This window comes from Podarcis gaigeae, assembly GCF_964106915.1.
Source record: "Podarcis gaigeae genome assembly, chromosome: 2".
Taxonomy (NCBI): Eukaryota; Metazoa; Chordata; class Lepidosauria; order Squamata; family Lacertidae; genus Podarcis; species Podarcis gaigeae.
The window spans coordinates 126,496,070-126,512,749 of NC_139679.1; the positions used below are offsets into that span (position 1 = coordinate 126,496,070).

The 16,680-nt window shown below is 48.8% G+C and overlaps 2 protein-coding genes across 3 annotated transcripts in view; one reads left to right on the forward strand and one right to left on the reverse strand.

Moving 5' to 3' along the window:
- Window positions 1-16,680, reverse strand: part of LOC310837217 (uncharacterized protein) — a 277,947-nt gene that overhangs the window by 202,405 nt on the left and 58,862 nt on the right. The window lies entirely within an intron of this gene.
- Window positions 7,367-9,340, forward strand: LOC310837822 (uncharacterized protein). Its single transcript, XM_083724978.1, has 2 exons — window positions 7,367-7,390; window positions 7,655-9,340. The coding sequence occupies exons 1-2, from the start codon at window positions 7,378-7,380 to the stop codon at window positions 8,773-8,775; spliced, it is 1,134 nt and encodes a 377-aa protein (XP_083581104.1). The 5' UTR covers window positions 7,367-7,377; the 3' UTR covers window positions 8,776-9,340.

The window sequence follows — 16,680 nt, forward strand, 5'->3', positions numbered from 1 at the left end:
GCCCTGCGGAGGCCAAGCCATCATGGCAGGAAGGCGGCTGAGGACCAAAGGTGCCGCCCTCCTTCAGCCGGGAGGAGAGACCCCGAGAGCGTGGGACCCCCGAGGCCCACGGGGGAGCCATGGCGTCTCTGGGAGCGGCTGGGGCCTCCGGGAAAAAACAAAATGGCGTTCCCGCCTTCTTCAGAAAAGGGCAGGAAATGCCATCTCTTGGCCCCACCGCGTCCATGCGCTCCTCCTGGGCCTGCCTGGCCGTGGGGGGTGGGGAATACAGCTTCCCCCAAATAATGAGGAGGGAGAGAAACAGGAAGAGAAGGAAGGAGAAGCTGGGAGGGGGAGCAGCCATGAGGGAAACTCAGGGGGAAAACTCCCTCAGGAAACCGGGCGAAGGAGAGGAGGAGGCCCAGGGGAATCTGAAAGGGGATTGGCCAGCTGCCCAATGGAGAGGCCTCTGATTGGTCCAGCCCTGCTCTGGGGTGGGAAATGGGGTCAGATAGTTCTGGGAACCCAGTAGAAACTGGTTTTCTGGCAGGAAACACAGAAAGGATGGCAGGTGTCCCTCTTCCTTTGAACTGGAGTCCGGAGTCAGCTCTGTCAGACCTCCTTCTGGAATAAGAAACGCCCTCCTTTCCTGCTGGGTCCCAAACAGGGGCAAGTCAAGCTCAACGCCACCTCCAACCCCCTCCCCACATTAAGAGCACCATTTTGAGAAGCAGCAACTCTCAAATACGAAGAAATCAGCACCTCCACCTGCTCACATCCCCCCCCCCCGCTTGGTTTTCAGGGAGGGCTTTTCTTAGCCCTTCCTCCCCCCCCAATTCTAAATAAGGGGCAGGCTGGCTGGAGACCCTTCCCTCCAACACCCTTACCATTATTTGATGGCATCCTAGTTATATGTATTCCTCTTGTCCCAAAAAGAGTCTCAGCTTCAGGGGTTCTTCTGAATGAGCTGCCAGGAGAAGGCACCTGAGCCTGACTCTCCAGTGGCAGAAGGTTCCCTAGGACACTCCAGGCTTAACGTGGGTCAAACACTGAGGAAAACTTCTTGGAGCAACTTTTGGGAAAAGGGGATTACATGTAACCGGGATGCCATTATATAATGGTAAATTAAATTTTGGGGTTGGGAAATGGGAGTGCCTGTCTCCTGAGAAATCTCTATGTGGGACAAGAAGCTACAGTTACAACTGGATATGGAACAACTGATTGGTTCAAAATTGGGAAAGGAGTACGGCAAGGCTGTGTATTGTCTCCCTGCTTATTTAACTTACAGTGGCGCCCCGCAAGACGAACGCCTCACAAGACGGAAAACCCGCTAGACGAAAGGGTTTTCCGTTTTGGAGGCGCTTCGCAAAACGAATTTCCCAATGGGCTTGCTTCGCAAGACAAAATGTCTTGCGAGTTCCTGCGGTCCCCCCTTTTTTCCCCTTTTCCTAAGCCGCTAAGCCGCTTATCAGCTGATTCGCTGATAAGCCGCTTATCAGCTGATCCGCTAAAAGCCTCTGAACCGCTAATAGCGCTAATCCGCTAAGATGACAATGGACTTGCTTTGCAAGATGGCTATACGAAGAGCCTCACGGAACGGATTAATTTCGTCTTGCGAGGCACCACTGTATATGCAGAATTCATCATGCGAAAGGGTGGGCTGGATGAATCTCAAGCCGGAATTAAGACTGCCAGAAGAAATATCAACAACCTCAGATATCACAACCTTGATGGCAGAAAGTGAGGAGGAATTAAAGAACCTTTTAATGAGGGTGACAGAGGAGAGCGCAAAATATGGTCTGAAGGTCAACATCAAAAAACGAAGATCCTGGCCACTGGTCCCATCACCTCCTGGCAACTAGAAGGGGAAGAGATGGAGGCAGTGAGAGATTTTGCTTTCTTGGGCTCCAGGATCGCTGCAGATGGTGACAGCAAAATAGAGCCCATCATCCCCGGATCTCTGAAATGAACAAATAAATGCCCAGGATGGTCCAGATTGAACTCTTCCCCGGATCAATGTTTGCCACGTCCCAAATGGAAAGCAAGAGCAGAGCAGGGTCCTCCAGGGTTTGGGATCTCCCTATTCAGCTGCCCAAGGCACTTGCTAAGACCTAGATCTGGGCTCCTTGGGGCCAATGGGGGCGGGGAGGGCAGGCTCTAAGCGCCGCAGCAGCATATCTGCCGGCAGGCAGAGGGAAGGGCAGGCTTTGCAAGGGTTAAGAGGAGCAGAGCTGGATTCCTAGAGAGGATGGGAAGTGAAGGGGGTGAAGATCCTCCATCGCTCAATTCCCTCCCTCCCCCATCCCTTCCTGCTTTCTTCTTTCGCCTTTGCAAAAGCCCCTCCTGGAATCCGGTGAGTCCCCTATTTCCTCCCTCTGAGGGTGCAATGGGGAGAAGGGGGTCCCAGGGGGGCAGGGAGGGGGCATGGGGGTCCCTGCTCAGATCATACAGAGTGGGGGCAGACCCCCAAGTCAGGGAGCAGAGGGTCCTCCCTTGTCCTCTCTGCCAAGATCGCAGGAGGTCTGAAGCTCTGTTCTTCCTTTGGATCCAGATGCTGCCTTCATTTTGGGGAGGGGGCTTGGGGTCAAGGAAAAGTGGGCAGGTAAAGGAACCCCCTTCAGATTTAGGGATTATGATGATGTGGAATGGGACGCGGGTGGCGCTGTGGGTAAAAGCCTCAGTGCCTAGGGCTTGCCGATCGAATTGTCGGCGGTTCGAATCCCCACGGCGGGGTGTGCTCCCGCTGCTCGGTCCCAGCGCCTGCCAACCTAGCAGTTCGAAAGCACCCCCAGGTGCAAGTAGATAAATAGGGACCGCTTACTGGCGGGAAGGTAAACGGCGTTTCCGTGTGCTGCACTGGCTTGCCAGATGCAGCTTTGTCACGCTGGCCACGTTACCCGGAGGTGTCTCCGGACAGCACTTGCCCCCGGCCTCTTAAGTGAGATGGGCACACAACCCTATAGTCTGTCAAGACTGGCCCGTACGGGCAGGGGTACCTTTACCTTTACCTTTATGATGTGGAATGGGACTCGGGTGGTGCTGTGGGTTAAACCACAGAGCCTAGGACTTGCCGATCAGAAGGTCGGTGGTTCGAATCCCTGCGACTGCTCGGTTCCAGCTCCTGCCCACCTAGCAGTTCAAAAGCGCGTCAAAGTGCAAATAGATAAATCGGTACCACTCCAGCGGGAAGGTAAATGGCGTTTCCATGCGCTGCTCTGGTTGGCCAGAAGTGGCTTAGTCATGCTGGCCACATTTATACAAGGATTAAGACCCATCATTAAAATACACAACAAAGTTGCCTAACAGGCACCCCTTGTGGGCCGACAGTTCATGTTTGCAGGTTGTGTAGCCAGCGAATTCTGGCCCAGAGCTGCTGCTGGGCCATCCCCTCCACACCCAGTCCAGGACCCGGGAGATGACCCTATCTTTCTTGGAATGGTGTGCAACTTCTTGTGCCTGAATGGGGCAGTCGGGAAGCAGCTCCAGGCTCATAACCTGCTGGTGCTGGGTCGGGGCCTGTTTCTGGTAGTAGTAGCCTGCTGAGGGCGTCCGCGTGGCCCATCGCCTTCCCCGGGCGGTGAATCAGTGCATACTGGTAGCTGGCAAGGAAAATTGACCACCTGAGGACACGAGGAGACAGCACTTGGGGGGTCTGCTTTTTGGGGGCAAACAAGCCAAGCAACGGCTTGTGGTGAGTCACCACGGTGAAGGGCCGCCCGTACAAGAAATCATGGAATTTTTTTACTCCCTTCACGATTGCCAGCCCCTCCTTGTCTATTTGCGATTAGTTCCGCTCGGTTGCGTTGAGTGTCTGGGAAAAATATGCTACCGGTACCTCTCTTCCATCTGGGAGTTGGTGTCCCAGGACAGTGCCAATGCCATAGGGCGAGGCGTCGCATGCTAGCACCACTGGCAGCCTCTCGTTGTGTGCCAAGACCGAATTTGAGACAAGCAAGTCCTTGACTGCCTGGAATGCAGCCTCCTGGTGCTGGCCCCACACCCAAGGGGCCCGCTTGTCCAGGAGTCTGTGTAGGGGCTCCACTACCACCGCCTTGTGGGGAAGGAAGGAATGGTAAAAGTTCAATAGTCCCAAGAAGGCCGGAAGTTCAGTCTTGCTCTTGGGCGCTGGGGCATCACAAATGGCCCGTACCTTGTCCCCAGTAGGGTGGACCCCTTCTGCGTCCACCATAAATCCCAGAAAGTTCACCTGAGGCACTCCTAGTAGACATTTTCCCCGCTTCCCAGTCTCCAGATGCTGGGTTGAACCGCGAGAAGCTGCTGTCAGTTGCCATTCTGAGTTCCTTCTGTCCCGGAGCTGAAGCCTGGATACGCGGTAGTCTGGTAGTTGTTGTCCTCTTTGACATCTGGTGGGAGGGCATTCCACAGGGAGGACGCCACTACCTAGAAGGCCCTCTGCCTGATTCCCTGTAACTTGGCTTCTCGCAGTGAGGGAACCACCAGAAGGCCCTCGGTGCTGGACCTCAGTGTCCGGGTAGAACGATGGGGGTGGAGGCCGAGGCCGTTTAGGGCTTTAAAGGTCAGCACAAACACTTTGAATTGTGCTAGGAAACGTAGTGGGAGCCAATGTAGGTCTTTCAAGACTGGTGTTATATGGTTTCGGCAGCCGCTCCCAGTCACCATTCTAGCTGCTGCATTCTGGATTAGTTGCAGTTTCTGAGTCACCTTCAAAGGTAGCCCCACGTAGAGCGCATTGCAGTAGTCCAAGCAGGAGATAACCAGAGCATGCACCACTCTGGCGAGGCAGTCCGCAGGCAGATAGGGTCTCAGCCTGCGTACCAGATGGAGCTGGTAAACAGCTGCCCTGGACACAGATTTTACCTATGCCTCCATGGACAGCTGTAAGTCCAATATGACTCCCGGGCTGCACACCTGGTCATTCAGGGGCAAAGCTACCCCATTCAGGACCAGGGAATCCTCCACACCTGCCCGCCTCCTGTCCCCCAAAAACAGTACTTCTGTCTTGTCAGGGTTCAACCTCAATCTGTTAGCCGCCATCCATCCTCCAACCGCCTCCAGACACTCACACAGGACCTTCCCCGCCTTCACTGGTTCTGATTTAAAAGAGAGGTAGAACTGGGTATCATCCGCATACTGATGAACACCCAGCCCAAACCCCCTGATGATCTCTCCCAGCGGCTGCATGTAGATGTTGAAAAGCATGGGGGAGAGGACAGAACCCTGAGGCACCCCACAAGTGAGAGCCCAGGGGTCTGAACACTCACCCCCCCCACCACCACTTTCTGGACATGGCCCAGGAGGAAGGAGCGGAACCACTGTATGACAGTGCCCCCAGCTCCCAGCCCCTCTAGACTGTCCAGAAGGATGTTATGGTCGATGGTGTCAAAGGCCACTGAAAGATCCAGCAGAACTAGGAAACAGCTCTCACCTTTGTCCCTAGCCCGCCAGAGATCATCAACCAATGCGACCAAGGCAGTTTCATTCCCATGATGAGGCCTGAATCCCGACTGGAAGGGATCCAAATGGCCCGCTTCTTCCAGGCGTGCCTGGAGTTGTTCAGCAACCACTCGCTCAATCACCTTGCCCAAGAATGGAAGATTTGAGACTGGGTGATAGTTGGCCATTGTGGCCGCATCTAAAGATGTTTTTTTAAGAAACGGTTTAATAACCGCCTCTTTCAGCGGGTTTGGGAAGGCTCCCTCACGGAGGGAAGCATTCACCACCCCACGAAGCCCATCACCCAGCCCTTCCCAGCTAGCTTTTATAAGCCAGGATGGGCAAGGATCAAGGAGACAGGTGGTTGGGTTCACGCGTCCAAGCAGCCTGTCCACATCCTCGGGGGTAACAGATTGGAATTGATCCCACACAATCTGACTAGACAGGACTCTAGCACTCTCCCGCCCCGGCCCTGCTCCCATGGTGATGTCTACCTGTCAGGTCTGCCTCTAGATCCCAGCTCACAGAGGACCAACGCCCGGTGGATATAATGTACAAAAGTCTTTATTGAAGTTTAGTTTCCATTTCAAAGCTCTGGGCGCGCAGACCCACGTCTTGATGCTAGACCGGCTAAGTCCCCTCTGACTCACTGCTCCACCCACACCAGTTTAAGATTCTAGCCCGGCTCCACCTCTTACGCTGTTCTTTCCTTCGCTGGGTCCTTCTGCCCTCTGGGGTTTCCTCCTTCCTGGACTCCTCTGACGCTGAGCCCCCTGAGTCTTGTCCCTCCCTCCGGCGGGCTTTAGGACCTGGCTCCCTTCCCGGGCTCCCCGCTGTGCCGCGCTCCTGTATATTTGAACTTGGCGCGCGCGCCCAGCCGGTGACTTTCCTTCTGACCGTTTCCCCGCTTCCTGATGTGGGCGTTGCCAAACCTGACTCCTCTCCTCCCTCTGGTGGTGAGGACACTGGTCCCGACTCCTGGGACTCCCCCTCCCCACTGCGCTCTGGTGGAGACGCTGGTCCTGATCTCCAACTGCTGCTCAGGGACTCCCCGCTGGCCCCTTCCTCCTGGGGCTTCCCCCCTGGAACCCCCCTAGCTCTGGCCACCGGCGCTCCCTTCTGTGAGTCCTCCGATTCGCTAGAGAGGCTTGTGGAATAACTCTGGCCACTGTCACTGCCTGCGCCCCCCTCGTACTCCTCCTCCTCACTCTCCATTTGCTCCCCCTCCTGTGTCTCTCCTTCTGAACCCCTGACACTACCTCTTCCCGAATCTGAGCGACTTTATCTGCAAAAAACTTTGCAAAATCATTGCAGGAGATCATGTGGCCCTTACTGGGCCCCGATGTAACAGGTGGTTCCGCTAAATTGCGAACCACCTGAAAAAGTCTCCTGCTGCTGTTTTCTGCAGATGCAATAGAGGCGGTGAAGAAAGTATTATTCGCCGTCATTACCGCCACTTGGTAGGCTCGATATTGAGCTTTAATCTGTGTCAGCTTCAGAATGAGTTATCCACCACTGGCGCTCTAGCCGTCTCAACAATTGTTTCATTGCCCTCAGATCCGTGGGAAACCACGGGGCTGTCCGGGCTCCATGCAATCAGAGAGGGCGCTTCGGAGCCAAACAGTCAATAGCCCTGGTTAACTCCACCCCACATCCACCCCACCCCACCCCCACCCCCACATAAAAAAAATTCCAAAGAAAACTTTTAAAACAGTTTAAAAAGAACTTTGCGCCCCCCTGAGTCCTCCTGGACAGCAGCAGCAGTAACAGCAACCGTAGTTGTGAGGCCTGTCGGGCCCCACCCCGGGCCAGATGGTGAGTGGCAAGAGCAGGGCCCTCAGGCACTCACCCAGGGGAGTCCTCCTGGGCAGCAGAGCAGTCCTTTTGAGGCTTGAGGCCCCGCCCCGGGCCAGGTGGTGAGTGGCAAGAGCAGGGCCCTCAGGCACTCACCCAGGGGAGGTCAAGGAGGAGAATCGTGGGATCATGGACTCTCTCAGTAAGGATCCCTGTTGGATCATAACATGTTGTGATTGGAGATGGAGTGGATTCCATGATTGAGCCACAAAAATATCCATCCCACATAAAAGCCAAGCAATATCTCAGTTAATACCAGGAAACAAAAACAGTGAAAACTATTGGATGGCCTCACATCTCATTCTCTTCTGTTCTTCCTCTGTCACAAGCATTCATTAACATTGTTCAATAATCTGGAACTCCTATTTCCTCCTGAGACTCTAATTAGCATCTCTCTTCATTGCAGATGGTGATGAATCAGAAGGGAAGAACAAGGGGGAGCACAACAGAAACCACATAGCGGAAAATTCAGATAAATATTCAGAGTGTGGAGAGAAGATCCGTCAGAGTTCACAGTCCACCTCCCATCAAAGAAAGAGCTTCAGTCGAATGAATACCCTCACTTCACACGAAAGAACACAGAGTAGGGAGAAATTGTATCAGTGCAGAGAATGTGGAAAGAGCTTCAATCGAAAGGATAGTCTCACTTCCCATCGCAGAATTCATACAGGGGAGAAACCCTATCAGTGCTTGGAATGTGGAAAGAGCTTTCGTCAGAGTGGTGAACTCACTTCCCATCAAAGAATTCACACAGGGGAAAAACCCTATCAGTGCTTTGAATGTGGGAAGAACTTTCATCTGAGTGGTAATCTGACTTCCCATCAAAGAGTTCATACAGGGGAAAAACCCTATCAGTGCTTTGAATGTGGAAAGAGCTTTCGTCAGAGTGGTAATCTGACTTCCCATCAAAGAGTTCATACAGGGGAGAAACCGTATCAGTGCTTGGAATGTGGGAAGAACTTTAGTCAAAGTGCACATCTCACTTCCCATCAAAGAACTCATACAGGGGAGAAACCCTATCAGTGCTTGGAATGTGGGAAGCGCTTTAGTAAGGAGGCTAATCTCACTTCTCATCAAAGAATTCATGCAGGGGAGAAACCCTATCAGTGCTTGGATTGTGAAAAGGGCTTCAATTGGAAGGGTCACCTCACTTCCCATCAAAGAGTTCACACAGGGGAAAAACCCTATCAGTGCTTGGAATGTGGAAAGAGCTTTCGTCAGAGTGGTGATCTGACTTCCCATCAAAGAATTCATACAGGGGAGAAACCCTATATGTGCTTCGAATGTGGGAAAAGCTTCCGGAAGGGCCACAAGCTCACTTCCCATCACAGAATTCATACAGGGGAGAAACCCTATCAGTGCTCAGAATGTGGAAAGAGCTTCAATCGGAAGGGGAATCTCACTTCTCATCACAGAATTCATACAGGGGAGAAACCCTATCAGTGCTCAGAATGTGGAAAGAGCTTCAGTCAGAGGGGCAATCTCACTTCCCATCAAAGAATCCATACAACAGAGAAAACGTCTTAGTGTTTGGAATGTGGGAAAAGATTCATTCCTTGCCCACCAAATTATTTATACGGGTTTGAAAAAGGGGTCCCTCTCAAAGGGGGCTGCAGACAACCGACAGATTACAACTGGGGAATATTTCACACAGGAAACCACATCTGCTTGCATGGACTTTTGTCATATATGGATTTATAAAAGTGAAGATGAATCTTTGATCTTTGTAAACTTCCCTTAGGGGGAGCAAGCTTGGATTCTAGAGTAACCAAACAAGTATTAACTGTGAAATCTATCGCACAGTGTGGTCTCTTACAAAAGATTCTTCGGTTTGGGAAAAGATCAGTCAGTTAAAATACATTACATGTGTCTTACTTTTAACTAAACAAAGGAAAGTAGGAAGACAGCCCAGAGTCCTGGAAGGTAAGACGGTGGAACGAAATAGGGCCTTCTGAGGAGGGACTGCACCGAAAACAATTGAGGGACAACAAGAAGAAGAACAAAAATTTCATCTTGCATGTTAATTTACATATAGATCTGTTAAATATGATTAAAGTTGCATGCCAGTGGCTGTCAAGATAAGATAAAGGATTAAAACAAAAAATTCCTTCCAGTAGCACCTTAAAGACCAACTAAGTTAGTTCTAGGTATGAGCTTTCGTGTGCATGCACACTTCTTCAGATACACACTTCTTCTTCTTCAGGTATCTGATGAAGTGTGCATGCACAGGAAAGCTCATACCTAGAACTAACTTAGTTGGTCTTTAAGGTGCTACTGGAAGGAATTTTTTGTTTTGACTATGGCAGACCAACACGGCTACCTATCTATAAAGGATTAAGATCGGGATGATATTGGGAATAAATAAAAGAGAGAAAAGTAGGAACAAGAACAAAAAATAATAATCATCATCATCAATCTTTGACTTTTGTCTTCTGGGTTTCTCTGTTGTTATTCTGTCTCTCACAGCTACAATAAACCTACCATTAATATTGTGGACTAGGCATTTCTTCGTCAGAGGGCAAAAAAGCAAATTTAGCAGGGGATCAAATACTTTCTCTCCTCACTCTATATGTTCACACACACACACACACACACACACACACACAACCCTGGCTATCGTTTAGAGGAAGAGTGAGAGACGGAGGCTCTTTACTTTTAGAACTAGAATACAAAAAAGGGAGGTGTGAGGAGGTCAAGGAAACAAGCAAATGAAAGATAAGTTATGTGAAGGTTTGAACTTTTTGTTTTTGTTTTAATTGTTTGTATTTTTCTTTTTTCTTTTTTGCTCTTTTTTATTGTGATGTATTGTTTTGTTTTCTGTTTAATATGGTGTTTTTTCTTTTTCTTGTGTAACCTTTAAAACTTTAATAAATATTTTTTTTAAAAAAAAAAATAGAATGGTGTTTCCACGGCACCTCCTTTCCTCCCAGGAGCTCCTCCTTCCACAACCCTGCGAGGCTGGCCGCTTGCCTTTCACCCCCTTTCCAGCACTCCGTTGTTTAGTGTGGCAGCACCTGCCCTTTGGAACTCCCCGCCTTTTGCAATAAAGCGCGTGCCTCTGCTAGACTCTTTTCAGGCAGCGGCTAAAAGCATTCTTGTTTAGGCAAGCATAGCCAGATGCTTAGGACGCTGAAGTAATTTTAATCTCTTTTAATATTTTAGCTTTTCTGTGTTTTAAAGTAGGCTTGTTAATTTTTATTGATTTTACTGCAGTGGTGTTGTTGTTTCTTTGTTTTTTTGTATTGGTAAACAACTTTACAGGTTTTTAAAAATAAATTTTAACAAATAAATAAATAAATAATAAATATAAATAAAACAACACAAGCCAAAACACAATGCATCCTGAAGATTTAAGCATCTCTCCACAGTGGCCTACTTGTTTTCAGAGGCCCAGAATCCACAATCCTTTGTAAGAAAATGTGAAATAAAGTCAAAACATTTTTGCAGGCAAAAAATAGAGGTCAATATTGGGGAGGTGACAAAAACTTTTCCACACCAGGTACCCCCTGACCTTGTTATGCCACTACCCGGGGTGCAGGGAGGGGGCATGGGGGTCCTTGTTCAGATCATGCGCGGGGGGGGGAGACCCCCAAGTCAGGGAGCAGAGGGTCCTCCTTTGTCTTCGCTCTCAAATCTTTTTTTTCTCTCTAAGGCTAAAAGCATTAGCTAAGCATATTGCTCTTGCTGTAACAAAAAGACTGAAACGAAGGTGGAGAACAGAGTCCTTTGCTTCTCAAAGCCTTTTTGTTTCTAAGGCCAGTGGCCTTGTTAAAACCAGATTGCAACTTTCTTACAGGAGAATGAAACATATCTGAACACTCTGAAACCCCCTTTGGTTTCTCACCCCCTTTTCCTGGGAACAGTCCAAAATAGTCCCAAGACGGGAACTTTCTGTTCATGCTCAGGAGACATGGGGCAGAACTTTTCAGAAGGAGGAGAAAGGGGAGGGAACTGGAAGGGGAATATATGCTCTGTGCAAATGGCTGTGAACTCGTGCTTGTTTGTGAGTTATCACACTTGCTCCTTCTACCAGTTCATGGATGGTAGAAATAAAGCTTTTTCTCCGAAACTATTCCTTGAGTGTCTGTTGACTCCCATTTTCCCTTTCCCGGGCGCAATATTTTTCCCACCCGAGGGCAAAGCTGTTGAATAATTAGCGTGACGTCGCTAATTGGTTTACGATCCCAATTAGCCCCAGCTTACAACGGCCGTCGGGTCCGGCACGTTTCCCTCAAGCTGCGCCCATCCTTCGCTCCGTCACGACATGCAGAGTAAACACAGCGGAAAACTGTTGCTTCTCGGTGATTTAGATCCATGCAAACACACCAGGCATTTGTGTGTTTATTTATTAGTCTTTTATTACAGCAGAAAATAACAAATCATCATTTCTCAGATTCTCCTGGGCTGCTAGCATTCATGGCTGCCTTCTCTTTCAGAGAACAAAGAGACAGTAAAGAAAAACTCCTCCCACCTTCCAAATCACACGTCAGAATGGACAGACGTCACACAGAACTCCTTAACCCTATGAGTTCTGAAAACCATAACAAAAGCCTCATAAGGCTACAGGAGGACTGCAGCTTTTCTTCCTTGGGATCCAGATGCTGCCTTCCTTTTGGGGGAGGGGGCTTTGGGTCAAGGAAATAAACCCCCTTCAAATTGAGGGAAAAGTCAAATTTGTGAACAGAGGATGTAGACAGCCGAGAACATTCCCACATGGGGGGGGGGACAGGGAGAAGAAAATCCCTTCTGCATCTGGATCTGCAGCAGCACAACCGGACCACTTCCTGTGTCCCAGATGCAACAACACACGTCTCTCCCCTATTCAGGCTAAACAAGTAGACAAACTAATGTGAAAGCAAATTTCAGGTGTATCCTCAGGAAATGCTAAAGCAATGATAAAAGACTCCTTCTCCCAACCTTTTCGGACAAATGAGGAGGGATTATCAGTCATTGGGCGCCTTGTACTACTACTAACAGAGGACATGGAACACATAAAATCCTTTTTGGCTCACTAGTAAAATTCTTACCATCCTGATAGATGCTTGTAAAACCTTCTGGGGGAAAACTAGCAGAGCGTTTGTGGGTTTTGATCCAGAACAAATGGAAATTGGTGCTGTCTCAAAAGAGGCTAGTTCTCCCAAGCTACCCTCAGCCTTTGGGAATCTTGTCACAGGAGGATGGAGAAGCTCCCCTCTGGAGTTCGTAAAGGGTAGATATTCCTGGTGCCCTTAATCCTGCTGTTCCGCCAGGGAAGCGGGGCTGCGTCCAAAGCACTGAATGGTGCAAGTACTCAGGGAAGGGAGCAGAGAGCGAGGGAAGCATTAGGCCCCCATTTCTAGAAAGGGGAACATCGGCCTGAAGGGGAGCAGCTGCATTTGGCCAAGCGGAGCTGGAGAAAAGCTGGGCCTGTCCTGCTGCGCTTCAGGCCCTGACAGCCTCCACGTCCAAGTGTAAGTTGACTTCGCCCCTCCATTCACCGCGCGAGGAGGGCCGTCCCGGAGTTGAGGCTGCCCAGGAGGCCAGAAAGAGCAGAGGCCATGTTGGGTCAGGGCAACCATACAATCATAGAATCATAGAGTTGGAAGAGACCACAAGGGCCATCGAGTCCAACCCCCTGCCAAGCAGGAAACACCATCAGAGCACTCCTGACATATGGTTGTCAAGCCTCTGCTTAAAGACCTCCAAAGAAGGAGACTCCACCACACTCCTTGGCAGCAAATTCCACTGTCCAACAGCTCTTACTGTCAGGAAGTTCTTCCTAATGTTTAGGTGGAATCTTCTTTCTTGTAGTTTGGATCCATTGCTCCATGTCCGCTTCTCTGGAGCAGCAGAAAACAACCTTTCTCCCTCCTCTATGTGACATCCTTTTATATATTTGAACATGGCTATCATATCACCCCTTAACCTCCTCTTCTCCAGGCTAAACATGCCCAGCTCCTTTAGTCGTTCCTCATAAGGCATCGTTTCTAGGCCTTTGACCATTTTGGTTGCCCTCCTCTGGACACGTTCCAGTTTGTCAGTGTCCTTCTTGAACTGTGGTGCCCAGAACTGGACACAGTACTCCAGGTGAGGTCTGACCAGAGCAGAATACAGTGGCACTATTACTTCCCTTGATCTAGATGCAATACTCCTATTGATGCAGCCCAGAATTGCATTGGCTTTTTTAGCTGCCGCGTCACACTGTTGGCTCATGTCAAGTTTGTGGTCAACCAAGACTCCTAGATCCTTTTCACATGTACTGCTCTCAAGCCAGGTGTCACCCATCTTGTATTTGTGCCTCTCATTTTTTTTGCCCAAGTGCAATACTTTACATTTCTCGCTGTTAAAATTCATCTTGTTTGTTTTGTCCCAGTTCTCTAATCTGCCAAGGTCGTTTTGAAGTGTGATCCTGTCCTCTGGGGTGTTAGCCACCCCTCCCAGTTTGGTGTCATCTGAAAATTTGATCAGGATGCCCAAGATGTTGAATAAGACCGGGCCCAAGACAGAACCCTGTGGCACCCCACTAGTCACTCTTCTCCAGAATTAAGAGGAACTATTGATGAGCACCCTTTGGGTTCAGTCAGTCAGCTAGTTACAAATCCACTGAGTGGTAGCATAGTCAAGTCCGCATTTTACCAGCTTCTTTATAAGAATATCATGGGGCACCTTGTCAAATGCCTTGCTGAAATCAAGGTAGGCTACATCCACTGCGTTCCCTTCATCCAGGCTTGACTACTGTAATGCGCTCTATGCAGGGCTTCCCTTGAAGCTGTCCCAGACACTCCAGCGGGTGCAGAATGCTGCAGCAAGGCTCCTCACGGGGTCTCTGCCATGGGAGCATATTCACCCAGTGCTTTTCAAGCTGCACTGGCTCCCGGTGGAGTACAGGGTCAGATTTAAGGTGCTGTTTTGATCTTTAAAGCCCTTCACGGCCTGGGGCCCTCGTACCTACGGGACCGCCTCTCCTGGTATGCCCCACGGAGAGCCTCAAGGTCCATAAATAGCAACACCCTAGTGGTCCCAGGCCCTAAGGAAGTTAGATTGGCTTCAACCATAGCCAGGGCCTTTTCAACTCTGGCTCCGGCTTGGTGGAATGCTCTGCCTCATGAGACCAGGGCCCTGCAGGATCTGATTTCTTTCCGCAGGGCCTGTAAGACAGAGTTGTTCCGCCTGGCCTTTGGCTTGGAGCCAATTTGATTCCCTCCCTCCCTCTCTCTCTCTTCCCCCCCCTTCTTTTCCTTCTCCTCCTGCGATGAGGCTACATTTTAATATTTTAATGTTCCATTATTTTAATGTTGTATTTTATTTTTGTTTTTAAGTTTGTAATCATTCATCTTGTTTTTATTATTGCTTGTAAGCCGCTCTGAGCCCGGCCTTGGCTGGGGAGGGCGGGGTATAAATAAAAAAATATTATTGTTGTTGTTGTTGTTATTGTTGTTGTTGTTGTTGTTGTTGTTGTTATTATTATTATTATTATTATTATTATTATTATCTACCAGGCTTGTAATTCTGTCAAAAAACGAGATCAGGTTAGTCTGACATGACTTATTTTGCAGAAATCCATGCTGGCTATTGGTGATCACAGCATTCCTTTCTAGGGGCTCACAGACTGTTTGCTTAATGATCTGCTCCAGAATCTTCCCTGGTATTGATGTCAGACTGACTGGGCGGTAATTATTTGGGTCCTCTCTTTCCCCCTTTTTGAAAATAGGGACAACATTTGCCCTCTGGAGGTCTTGCTGGGACTTCGCCTGTTCTCCAGGAATTCTCAAAGATGACTGCCAGTGGTTCTGAGATCACATCTGCCAGTTCTTTTAATACTCTTGGATGCAGTTCATCTGGCCCTGGAGACTTGAACTCATCTAAACTAGCCAAGTATTCTTGTACTATCTCCTTAGTTATTCTGGGCTGTGTTTCCTCTGCTGAATCATTTGCTCCAAATTCTTCAGGTCGGGCCTTGTTTTCTTTATCGGAGAAGACTGAGGCAAAGAAGGCATTGAGGAGTTCAGCCCTTTCTGTGTCCCCTGTTTGCATTTCACCATCTTCTCCTCTGAGTGACCCCATGGTTTCTTTGTTCTTCCTTTTGCTACGAACATACCCATAAAAGCCTTTTTTGTTGCTTTCAACCTCTCTAGCAAGCCTGAGTTCATTTTGTGCTTTAGCTTTTCTGACTTTGTGTCTACACGTGCTGGCTATTTGTTTGAATTCCTCTTTGGTGGTTTTTCCCCTTTTCCATTTTTTGTACACATCCTTTTAAAATCTTAACTCAGTTAAAAGTTCTTTAGATAGCCACCCTGGCTTCTTTAGGCACCTTCCATGTTTCCGTCTCATTGGTATTGCCTGAAGTTGTGCTTTTACTATCTCCCTCTTAACAAACTCCCAGCCATCATGAACTCCCTTTCCTTTTAGTATTACTCTCCATGGGATCTCACCCAGCACTTCCCTAAGTTTTATGAAGTCGGCTTTCTTAAAGTCAAGAAATTGAGTCCTAGTATGCTTGGCTGCTCCTTTCCGCTGTATAGTAAACTTCAGAAGAGCACGATCACTCGCGCCTAATGATCCTTCCACTTCTACCCCACTAACCAGGTCATCAACATTGGTTAGGACCAGATCTAAAATGGCTGTTCCTCTTGTTGCTTCTCCCACTTTCTGGACAACGAAGTTGTCTGCAAGGCTAGTGAGGAATCTGTTTGACCTTATACTCTTGGCTGAGTTTGACATCCAGCAAATATCCGGGTAATTGAAGTCCCCCATTACTATCTCCCTTCCTTTTGCATGCTTGGCCATCTGTTCCAGGAAGGCATCATCTATGTCCTCCGTTTGGCTTGGGGATCTATAGTAAACTCCCACAATAAGGTCACTGTTATTCTTCTCTCCCTTAATTTTGACCCAAATGCTCTCACTTTGGCTTTGAGGTTCTAAATCTTGGATCTCTTCACAGGTATACACATCCCTGACATGTAATGCCACTCCTCCTTTCTTGTCTGGTTTGTTTCTCTGAAATAGATTGTATCCCTCCATTATTACATTCCAATTGTGGGACTTATCCCCCCAGGTTTCAGTGATGCCTATTATGTCATATTTAGTTTGCTGTACCAAGAGCTCAAGCTCCTCTTGTTTATTTCCCATGCTTTGCGCATTAGTGTACAGACACTGAAGTTCATTAATCATTCCCCCGTGTCTCTTATTTAAGGATTTTTTCCTCTCACCACTAGGTCTGCGTGCTGTTTGCTCCATTTGGTCTATGACATTTGGATGATCATCTTCATCAATTGATAGACTCCTACCTTCAGGAGCACTGTCTCCCTCCCCCACATTAGTCAGTTTACTTTAAAAAAAAAAAAAAATATTGATTACTTTTAAAAGGAAAGAAGACAGAAGAGAAAAAACAGAAGAAAAAAGACAATACAATACAATATATAGACAATACAAAACACAACCTAAACCCATTAA